The 12,056-nt window shown below is 47.7% G+C and overlaps 1 protein-coding gene across 4 annotated transcripts in view; it reads left to right on the top strand.

Moving 5' to 3' along the window:
* The window catches only part of SMARCA1 (SNF2 related chromatin remodeling ATPase 1), a 2,556,005-nt gene that overhangs the window by 615,076 nt on the left and 1,928,873 nt on the right, over positions 1 to 12,056 (top strand). For all 4 annotated transcript variants that reach the window (XM_078688758.1, XM_078688761.1, XM_078688757.1 and 1 more), the window contains one exon: positions 2,553 to 2,719. In XM_078688758.1, the coding sequence (XP_078544884.1) occupies positions 2,553 to 2,719 (167 nt within the window). The remainder of the gene's footprint in view (positions 1 to 2,552; positions 2,720 to 12,056) is intronic.

The following is a 12,056-nucleotide window of genomic DNA, read 5'->3' as shown; positions in this document are numbered from 1 at the left end:
GCAAATTGGTACCAGCATAGCGTTGGGAGCATTCCTTGGCAGACGCTGGAGTGGATACCTGCTGTGCATGAGAGATGGCTTGCGCAACAGGAGTTGGACTCCTGCTTCAGGTTGTGCGCAGTGCCTTGTAGTAGGTCAGGTCTTACTGCCAGCTGTTGCTGCACATAGCCCGAGGGTTGACCTCTTGTGGCAGGTTGGCCGCAGGCTGTGTGCTATATGGTTTGAGGCACAAAAACAGTTGGATGTGGTAGTTGATCAAAAAATCCCTGAAATTCATTGAAGAAAGGTATGGTTAGCTTAGGTTATAAAAAAAGGCAGAAATTTACTGAAAACAACGCAGTTATGTTTCTAAAGAACTCTTAAACAACTGATATTCATCAGCTCTTGTTAAGTAAACCAACCAAAAGTCGCACCCATGTCACATATTCCTTATGACCTTATATATGCTATCACTCATGACATTTTAAACAACATAATCTCTAATGACAACACTGATGACTTCTCTGATGTTATTCTTCATGATAGTGCTGGTAATATCACTATTTATTGTTGTTGCATGTTGTTTCTGAGGCAGTTACACAGATGCCATTTGTAAGAGGCTCTGTGTCTGCAGTTTTCAAACTGTAATAGACAACTTGTTTGCTGATGTGGTAAGTATTATATGCTTCCTAAAGATTTTAGTGCAGACATTGAAGTGGTGTTATTTGTAATACTTGAGAGAGGCAGGGATGATAACGCTAAGGATGGTGTAAAGAGCTATGTGCCATTTTTAGGTCGAGCCTATAGCGACAGCGTGCATGCGCTGCTCGCTTTGCTAGGCATGCAGTATTCAATATGGAGTGGAATCTCCGTGAAAATTCAGCCCACTCTCTGCCCATCTTTTTCATTGGCGTGTGTCTTTGTCATTCTTAAATGCTGCCTTCCGATTAGTTTAGGCTTGTTAGTCCCTCCTTATAATGGCCATGTCCTGATTTGTATCCTTCCATGGCTACTGGCCCCTTTACTTCGAGTGTTGCACAGTATTTTTTTTAGATTGTGAGCACTATTTTCTTCCTGTGCCTCATCCCCCTCCCGCAGTCTGTGCCTTCTCAGACCTGTACACTTTATTGTTCGTGCCTTCTCTCCCGCCCGCAGACCCGTTTGCAAACAAATCTGTATAATTTCTGGGGTACTTTTGGCCCTTGTCTTACACTGGGGTGGTTTTGACCTGACACTTTTATGTTTTTCTGGCCAGCAAGTTTTGCTGTGGCACAGTGCTGATTCAGATGTCTGTTTTGCAGTTTATCTCTATCGACTTGCACTGTTGTTCTGGTACCCTCCTAGCCCTTTTCAGGCCCAGTCCCAGCCCTTTTCCTGTCCTTAGATGGTACGGCTTTCCTCGTGTCGCCTCGTATTGTCTCACAGTAAAACTTAAGAAGCATGCAGCAAACTGCACAAGGGATACTGGAATATCGACTTGCAAAAGGTGATATTTGTAGAAGAAATAAATTCTTATGCCATTTCACTTAAAAGAGCTCTCTCTCGCATGCAAACATATGCTCCAGACATACCTCGCAACCCCTCCCCAGCCTCCGAAAGCATTACCTGAGGTTATGAGACGGCCATCACGCCCACCGACCTAGTGATAGGGGCTATTCTATTGGAGTCAGCATAACCAGCATTGTATCATAGGGATGTTGCATGGGGGGTACATGTGTGTTTTACTTGGGTGGGCTGCACATGACCTTGAATAATTTAAAAAGACTACTTTGTAAATGACAATACCATTTATGTATTTTAAAAATCTGCAAGCAGTGCATAAACACGCACTTTGTACTGATAGTCGTTGCTTACGAGAAGCAAGGCTGGCAGTAACTGTGCCTCTTGCATGTTTTCAAAACACAAATAATAGGCATTTTCATATATAGTGCCAATAGCTCCAACTCGTGCAAATGCAAGACCTATTGCATTACAAATGCTTGTTAAAATGTGGAGGTGGTGAGACAGCCAGAGGGTGGTGCAGGTGATTGGCAGGATATCAGGTTTAATACGTGCGTGCTGGAGCGGCCATGTTTTACTTCTCTACTCATGCAAAACGATGACAGCAGTGGGATATGTAATGTAAATTAAAGATGGGTTCTAAGTGACATAAAATAAACAACAAGAGTGAAGCTCGAGGGGAAAAACATATTTTTTATTCAGTTACCCTTCTATAATCCTATATAGGTGAAAACTCACCAGTGGTTCTACTGTATAATTGGAGGGACTGGAGTATGCTATGGAAAAAACTTTATCAAAAGATACATCTTTTACTTTCTATTTGCAGCAGCGTAATGAAAAATAGCATGTTTAAGATTTCTTTAATAATACCTTGCTGTTATATACTGCTTCGTTGTACATTTTTTGCATTTCAAGTGCTGTAAATATCAGGTGTTACTATTACCCGACTTAATGGTACGTATGAGATTATGACAGTGGGAATTAGTACATGAATGTAAGTGAGGAAATTTATGTTGTAGAATCAATTATTGAAGAATGTTTATGTTTTTTTCTTTTCTTGTTTGTAATGTTAGAAAACTGACCGATCTAAAAGATTTGAATTCTTGCTGAAACAGACCGAGCTCTTTGCTCATTTCATTCAGCCTTCATCACAGAAGTCACCTGCCTCTCCGCTCAAAGTGAAATTGGGTCGTCCACGAGTAAAACAAGATGAAAAACAGTGCTTGCTTTCGGCTGGGGAGTATGTGTCTCTTTTCTTTCTTCTCTTTAGCATTGTTTTAGTCATAAAGGGTGAAACTGATGTGGCATAATACTGGCTTCATTAAGTATGGCATGAAATATCCATTAATGACTAAGGTCCTGATTTAGTGTTTGGAGGACAGATTACTCCTCACATATGGTAGATATCTCAGTTTCCTTATCAAAAGTGACATAGGATATAGTAAACTTGCAGTTTGTCGTACAGGATATTCCCTCCATTTGTTTTGAATGTAACCCATTTGTCAAACTCTAAATCAGGCCATAAAAGTCTTAGTTTAGAATTTTGCAGAAAGGGACTCAGCCACAGACATGGTGGATGGCCTCATCCACCATATCACACGTGCCATTTACTATTATCCATTTATAATACTGTGTTTAGGAGATCCACCAATTTGTGACTGAGTAACTTTTCCAACAACCTCTAAATAAGGCCCTACATTTTTCACCTCAGAGCCAGTTGAACTTTGTTATAATCACTTCTTGACTTCTAACCAGAAAACCTGTGCTTTAAGGGAAAATGGTTTTTTCTCTGTGTTCCTAATATTGTCAATGTGCAATAACAGTATATAAACCAAAAACTGCTGTATACTGTCAAACACGGTCAATTGCACAAACCCTATTTACATTACAGTTCTGTACCCAGCATCTCACAGAATTCTGTCACTGCAATAAAAACATGTTCTCTGTAATAATGTACTTAAACGGTCTATAAGGGTGGGCCTCAACCATAAAGGGCTGGGGGAAAAAACAAATTTTGCAAAGAAAGGAAATTAGCTAGGTGCAAAGCAATATATTTTCTTAAATACTATATCTAGTATTGCAAAACCCATGAAGTACATTTGCATTATGAGCATTCAGAAAGATTAATTATGACTGCATTTCTGTGGGATATTAGTGTGACATTCTAGACACAAGTTTTAATAGCAGGTTTTGTATTGGAGTGTACTAACTTGATTATGCCGGCTTGGCTGGTGATGTTTTGTATACAAAAAGAACATGCGGTTCATGGACAACTCATTGACACCAGAAACAAACGTCTGAAAGAGGGTCTAAGGGCATATTTAAAGACCAACACATAGACATAACCCCCACGGAATGCATTTATAATAACAAAAAATGTCTATGGGTCTGAGGGATCAACTATACATCCGGTTCAAGACACAACTAAATTATGGCAAAACTTAATAGTGAGGAAAGAAATATGTGCTCTCGTGTAAACTAAAGGCACAGCATAATATCACTAGGGTATAAAAAGTAGCCATCAGTTCCCACTCGGTGCCGCCCTTGTCATCATATGGGTTCTCCTCATACCTAGGAGAATACGCTGGCAGCCTCAAGATGTTACCGTGGCTGCCGCTCAACCATTGAGAATAGTATATACTGATAGGGAGTACCAGCATAAATGTGTATAGGGCTAACTGATTTGCAGTGCGTGAATAAGTGAGAGTGAAAAAGGTGAGGTATATAAAATTGGAGAGAAGAGAGTAGAAAAGAAAATTTATTGGTATCTCTCAACCTCCCCAGTCAGCTTGGAGGGACACCAGGGAGAACCGACGGACAGAGCGGTGCTCCACTTACCTGAGCTGCAGCCAGGTGAGGCGATGCTTTATACTTCTACCGAATAGTTCTCTGGAGGATATTTCCCATGACCTAGAACAATCAGGTGATATGGTTGCTAAATTTTTATAATTCCACGATTTTGCAGTAGCGAATATATGGTCCTGATGAAAGCAGTGGAAAAATAGTATCCACATGTACTGAAACATGTTGACCATTGACTTTATGAAGCAGTTATTTGGTGAATCTGCTGGTATTTTGCACTGTTTTTAGAATTTGGAAGATTTGAGAGATACCAATAAATTTTCTTTTCTACTCTCCTCTCCAATTTTATATACCTCACCTTTTTCACTCTCACTTACTCACGCACTGCAAATCAGTTACCCCTATACACATTTATGCTGGTACTCCCTATCAGTATATACTATTCTCAATGGTTGGGCGTCAGCCGCGGTAACATCTTGAGGCTGCCAGCGTATTCTCCTATGTATGAGGAGAACCCATATGATAACAAGGGCGGCACCAAGTGGGAAGTGATGGGTACTTTTTATGCCCTAGTGATATTATGCTGTGCCTTTAGTTTACAGGGATCTGGGCCAAGCCCTGCACAGGCACTGTGCACAGGATGATTTCTCTCTGCCTTTGCCATCTTAGACTCTTCTTTTCATCGAGGTCATTCTGGACACAGTGCTGTTTCGGGCTTACCCTCTGGAACAGCAAGTCCAGGATATTCATGCTATGATACCAATGTTTCAGCCTCTATTCTGGGTTTCGGTGAAACTGACTCCGAGGCTGCTGGGTCTCATTGCCTCATGCATCCTGTTGGTACAACATGCCCATTGACATATGTGGGCTCTGCAGTAGGACTTGAAGACTCAGTGAGCATAGCATCCAGGAAATCTCTCTGACCTGGTCCAGATATCTGAGGGAACGCAAACGACCAGGCTTGTCTGTCCAAGAGATTTGTAGAACAGCTATCCTGGCTACCTCATTCTGCCAGTACTACACTTTCTATGTTTGTTTACATGGAAATGCACAATTTAGTCATATGGTCTTAATAACACTTGCTAACGATTATGGAGCTGCTTTTTCTCTTGCTTTGGCATAAGCCCACTGTTAGACCTAGGGGAACACCCAAGTCACATAGGGTAGCTTGGCACTAAGTGGAAAGGCCTAATTCCAAGGTACAAGTGCAAAGTTTGCATCACCCTTCAGTAACCCAATGTCCCTCCACTAGAAAAGAAAGACACCACACCTTCTTTAGTAAAATACGGGCTGTTTTATAAAATTCTTTTGTGAGATTTTTCTCTTTCTCCTGTAGTTCAACAATTAATTACACTGTACATCTTGACATTTTCCCCAAACATATCCTGTAATACTACGAGTTCTCAGTTCAGCAACCTCTTAGCATTTTAACTTCCCACAATGATTTTATATTAGAATGCACTGTCTTAATACTCTGAATCATTACCTCCTACCACAATGGACGGCACTTACAAGTGAAGGTTTTCTTGTACCAGGTTTCCAAGCACCAACGGATTAGCATCTATTTTGAAATTCCCTCATTAGACGAACTCTGGTTATTAAGTGAGGCACAAATTAGACGACATTACATTGGCAACTTGAACCAGGGCATCAATACATCAGTGAGATTGAAGAACTCCCCTCCCCTCGCCTCAACTACTGGAGCGCTAGATGAACTGTCTTATCTCTGGCAATGAAGTACAAGTGCGCTACACAAGGACTTTCCACAATCTGGACCACCAAGGCATTCAATTTAATAGTACTCTGCTCAAGTTATAAACGCCCTCCAAGGATTGTCTCTCCAGTTCAGCTTCGCAGCTCTAATTCAGTTCTTTCGGGCTCCGAACCATCCAGCCTGTTAAGCGGGAAATGCAGGAGTCTCCCTTCGGACTTCCCCACCTTCCCTCAGAACCTGCTTACTTGTTTGCGGCAGCGCTCTGCTTTCCACTTTCCCCCGGCCTCACCAGGACTCAACTGGTGAATCTCACCGCCAGCTTCAGGAGGTCCGGGGGGAGCTGTTGGAATCGCGTCACGCCGTCTCCTCACTCGAGTGACCTCCATCACCAGGCGCACACCGGGCCTGCGCAGGGGAACAGCGTCTGAGGCGCAGGGCCGGCCTCCTCCTCTCGCCGGCGGCAATGTTCTCGGCAGCTCCCGCCCACAAACAATCAAGGCTCCAAGGCCACTCCGCCCCCTGACGCTTCTCAGACTCCCCTCAGTGAGCCTGCGCAGGGGAACAGCGTTTTCCTCGATCCGGCTCTTTGACCTAACGTTCGCCCTGTAGTGCGAACAAGGATCGGGTTTACTGCCAGAACCAGATCCACGATCAGGTCACCTCTTCCTCACTCAGCAGCAGTGCCCTCCTACCCAGGAGCGTGACAAGGAGAGGATGGGGCCCACGTCTTCTACCACACGAATATAACCGGTGGGGGCCAACTGCGGGCAGTATCCAGAACAGACCCAGGTAAAGTTCAGGCAGCTTATTCCTCCCAGTCCAGGCCTTGTTTCTCACAAAGCTCAGGGAACCGGTAATTACTCCCACGCCAGATATAGTGGTCAGGAAGTCCCAATTCAGCTCACCCACTCTACCCTTTGCTTCTCCTCCGCGGTCTCTCCTAGGGCTAGAGGTTCATTCCTCCTAACTCGTCAGGGGAACCCAAGCTGGAATAAGAAGGTGGTCATTCAGCAGGGCCAGATCTATGGGAAAGGGGCAGTGGCAGCAGTAAGGTAGCAACCCTCTGACAGGAAGTCAACCCTCTGAGCTCCCTAACCCTCTATACCCACAGCCTGCACTCCGACTGGTTCAGTGGTTACACAAAATGGCCGACTAGGTTCTGCTCTTATATACCCCTAGCCTCAAGTGTCCAGAACAGGCCAGAAGGTTCTAGAGTCTCCCTGTGTTATCCTATGGGCCCTTGCTCCTGAGGTGCCAGTTATGGCAGTGGCTGACCACCATTTTAGGTACCTCCTAGTTTTCAGTTAGGAAAGTCACCTAGGCCTCAGGAAAAAGGACCATGAGGGCAAAGAACACCTAACCCCTAGGACAACACCGCAAAAAAATCAGTGGACATAAAAATTAAGGGTTTTTGAGGGCCAAAAAGGGGACAAAAATAAATAATAAATAGGAGGGACTACCCAAAGGGCAGACAGGTCTAACACGCGTCCCCCCCAGCTGAAAGTGGGGAGAGCTACCCAACCCCTTGGGAGTCCTCATCACTAAGGCGGAAATACCTAGGGAGACCGTCTGCATTAGCGTGGTCCACTCCAGGCCGATGTTCCACCCGGAAGTCCATTCCCTGTAGGGAGATGGACCATCTCAACAACTTGGGATTTTCCCCCTTCATTTGCATCAGCCAACGAAGGGGTCGGTGGTCGGTCTGAACCAGGAAGTGCGAGCCAAACAGGTATGGCCGCAGCTTCTTCAGAGCCCATACCACCGCAAAAGCTTCCCACTCAATTGCACTCCACTTCTGTTCCCGGAGAAGCAGTCTCCTGGACAGGAAGACTACTGGCTGATCCAGACCCTCTTCATTGAGTTGCGATAACACTGCCCCAATGCCATGCTCTGATGCGTCTGTCTGGACAATGAACTCCTTGGAGAAGTCTGGGGCCCTCAGGACCGGTGCTGCACACATTGCCTGTTTCAATTTCACAAAGGCTTGCTGACAAGCCTCTGTCCAGACTACCCGTCGAGGTTGTTTCTTAGATGTGAGCTCTGTGAGGGGCGCTACAATAGTGCCATACCCCTTCACAAAGCGACGGTAGTAACCTGTGAGGCCCAGGAAAGCTTGGACCTCAGTCTGGGTCTTGGGGGGTTCCCAGGCCATGATGGCCTCAATCTTTGCCTGGAGGGGCTGCACTGTGCCCCTACCCACCAAGTGGCCTAGGTACACAACCGACCCCTGCCCAATCTGACATTTGCTGGCCTTGATTGTCAAGCTAGCCTGTTTCAGGGCTTGTAGAACAGCTTGCAAGTGATGCAAATGATCCTCCCAGCTGCTGCTGAAGACGCCAATGTCATCCAGGTAAGCAGCGGAGAAAGCCTCCATTCCGGAGAGGACCTGGTTCACCAGCCGCTGAAAAGTGGCAGGGGCGTTCTTGAGCCCAAAGGGCATCACGCAGAACTGGAAGTGTCCCTCAGGCATGGAGAAAGCTGACCTTTCTTTTGCTCCATCTGTAAGGGAGATCTGCCAGTACCCTGAAGTAAGGTCAAAGGTACTCAGATATTGGGCAGCTCCCAGACGGTCAATCAATTCATCCGCCCTAGGGATCGGATGAGCATCAGTCTTGGTTATTGAGTTCAGTCCCCGGTAAGCCACACAGAACCTCAGATCTGGAGTGGTGCCTGGTGGGGCAGCTTTTGGTACTAACACCACCGGGCTGGACCAGGGGCTACTGGAAGGTTCAATGACTCCTAGCTCCAGCATCTTGGTAACCTCACCATGGATGCTGGCCTTCACCTTGTCTGACAGCCGGTAGGTTTTTGACTTCACTGGTGGGCTGTCTCCTGTGTCCACATCATGGGTACACAGGTGGGTTCTTCCCGGGACAAGGGAGAACAACGAGGAGTACTGCTCCAATACCTGGCGGCAGTCCTCTCGCTGCTCAGGAGTTAGGGATGGGGAGAGAATCACTCCCTCCACCGACCCATCCTTCTCTTGAGACGAGAAGAGATCAGGGAGAGGCTCGCTTTCTGCTTCCTCGGCACCATCAGTCACCATCATCAAGATGACCTCGGGCCTCTCATGGTGGGGTTTGAGGCGATTGGCATGCAGCACCTGTAGGAGCTGTCGAGGGGTCTTAAGATCCACCAGGTAGGTGGCCTTACCCTTCTTTTCCAACACCTCAAAGGGGCCTGCCCAACGATCTTGAAGGGCACTTAGGTCTCCAGGTTCCATCGCCCACACTTTCTGGCCAGGCTCCAACTCCACTGGGTGAGCGTTGTGGTCGTACCATTCTTTCATTACTGCCTGACTGGCTTCCAAGTTGTCAGAAGCTTGCTTCCACAACTTTGCCATTTGGCTCGGGAAGGCCAGCATGTAGCTCACCACATCCTGAGGAGGCTTCCTGGGAGACATTTCCCATCCATCCTTCACCAGGCTGAGAGGTCCACGCACAGGGTGCCCGTACAACAGCCCAAAGGGGCTGAAGCCCACTCCCTTCTGCGGCACTTCTCTGTAGGAGAATAGCAAACAGGGCAGGAGGACGTCCCATTTCCTCCGCAGGCTCTCAGGCAGACTTCTTATCATGCCTTTCAAGGTCTTGTTGAACCTCTCTACCAGTCCATTGGACTGGGGGTGGTATGGAGTGGTGAACCGATAGGTCACTCCACATTCCTTCCACATTGCCTGCATATATGCTGACATGAAATTGGTCCCCCTGTCGGACACAACTTCCTTGGGGAAACCCACTTGGGTAAAGATCCCCATCAGGGCCCTAGCCACAACAGGTGCAGTGACAGTCCTCAGCCTCTGGGTACCGCGTGGCGTGATCCACCAGAACCAGGATAAACCTGTGACCAGCTGTAGTTGGCGGATCCAACGGCCCCACAATGTCGATGCCCACCCTTTCAAAGGGGGTGCTAACGACAGAAAGTGGTTCCAGGGGAGCTTTCAGCTTCACCCCTGTCTTCCCACTGGCTTGACAGGATACTCACGTCCGACAGTATGTGTCAGATGCCACTTTCATCTGAGGCCAGTAAAAGTGGGGGACAAGCCGGGCAAAGGTCTTGTCCTCACCTAAGTGTCCTGCCAAGGGAATCTCATGAGCCAATTCTAGAAGAAAGGCTCGGTATCGTTGAGGGACTACCAAGGCCCGGGATGAACCGGGCAAAGGTACCTTGGGTTCACTGTAGAGGAGTCCGTCCTCCCAGTAAATGTGATAGTGCCCTGCAACGTTCCCTGCTGCCTGGGCTTCGGCCTGTCGCCTCAGTCCCTCAAGGGTAGGGCACTCCTTCTGGCCCTTACAAAACTCCTCCCTAGTAGGCCCTCCCTCCACATGCCACTCAGCAGGGATGGGTAGGTCCTCCAGAGAGACTACTTCCCCCTCCACAGACTCCTGGCCCACCACCGCAGGTGGCCGATCTGTCTCATGGGGCGTGGAAGCCGAAGCAGGCTTCTCCTGTCTTCGGGTCTTTCCCTTTTTGGCAGCGGGCTGGGCCACTGTTCCAGGCTCCAGCCCAGGCAAACTCCCTCTCCGGGTAGTCGCAGACCTTGTGCTTGCACAGGCCCAGTCAGGTGTACCCAGCATCTCCGAATGAGTTCAAGTTCAAGTTCAAGTTCAGGGATTTGTATAGCGCACTACTCACCCAGAGGGTCTCAAGGCGCTTGGGGGAAGGGGGTGCATTATTTATCGAATAGCCAGGTTTTAAGTTCCTTCCTGAAGGAAATGTGGTTCTGGGTGAGGCGGAGATGTGTGGGGAGAGAATTCCAGGTTTTGGCCGCCAGGTAGGAGAAGGATCTTCCTCCCATGGTGGATCTTTAAATGCGTGGGACTGCAGCGAGGGCTTGATTGGAGGATCTTAGTTGGCGGGTCGGTGTGTAGAAGGAGAATCGTGTGTTGAGGCATTCGGGTCCAAGATTGTAGAGGGACTTGTGTGCATGTGTGAGGAGACGGAACGTTATTCTCTTGTTGACGGGAAGCCAGTGGAGGTCTTTCAGGTGACCGGTAATGTGAGCTTGGCGCGGGATGTCCAATATGAGTCTGGCTGATGCGTTTTGGATGCGTTGGAGTTTTTTCTGTAATTTGGAAGTGGTTCCGGCGTAGAGGGTGTTTCCATAGTCCAATCGGCTAGTGACCAGAGCGTCGGTGACAGTTTTTCTTGTTTCGGTGGGGATCCAGCGAAATATTTTTTTGAGCATACGAAGTACGTTAAAGCAAGAGGATGTGACGGCGTTGACTTGTCTGGACATCGAGAGGGAGGAGTCTAGGATGAATCCCAGGTTACGTGCGTGGTCTGTGGGTATGGGTGCCGTGCCCAGGGTCGATGGCCACCATGAGTTATCCCAGGCAGAGGGGGATGATCCTAGGATGAGGACTTCCGTTTTGTCTGAGTTAAGTTTTAGGCGGCTGTTTTTCATCCATTCGGCTACTTCTTTCATGCCTTCGTGGAGGTTGGTTTTGTCGGTGTTAGGGTCTTTGGTAAGGGAAAGGATCAGTTGGGTGTCGTCAGCGTAGGAGATGATGTTGAGGTTGTGTTGTCGCGCGATGGAAGCGAGGGGACTCATGTAAACGTTGAAGAGTGTGGGACTAAGTGATGATCCTTGTGGTACTCCGCAGATGACTTCGGTGGCCTCTGATTTGAATGGGGGGAGTCGGACTCTCTGCGTCCTCCCGGCGAGGAACGAGATGATCCAATCTAAGGCTTTTCCTTGTATGCCGATGTTGCTGAGGCGTTGTATGAGGGTGCTATAAGACCGTGTCGAAGGCGGCGGAGAGGTCAAGTAGGATGAGGGCAACTGTTTCTCCGTTGTCCAGTAGTGTTCGGATGTCGTCTGTCGCTGCAATAAGGGCGGTTTCGGTGCTGTGTTTGGCTCGAAAGCCGGACTGTGAGGAGTCGAGGGAGTTGTTGGATTCAAGGAAGGCGGCGAGCTGTCTATTGACGGCTTTCTCAATGACTTTGGCAGGGAAAGGGAGGAGGGAAATGGGGCGGTAGTTCTTGAGTTCAGAGGGGTCCGCTGTGGGTTTCTTCAAGAGTGCGCTGAGTTCTGCGTGTTTCCAGCTTTCTGGGAAGGTAG

Source organism: Lissotriton helveticus, chromosome 4_1 (assembly GCF_964261635.1).
Source record: "Lissotriton helveticus chromosome 4_1, aLisHel1.1, whole genome shotgun sequence".
Taxonomy (NCBI): Eukaryota; Metazoa; Chordata; class Amphibia; order Caudata; family Salamandridae; genus Lissotriton; species Lissotriton helveticus.
Note: the sequence above shows the minus strand (reverse complement) of the source record. Positions and strands in the feature narration are given on the sequence as shown.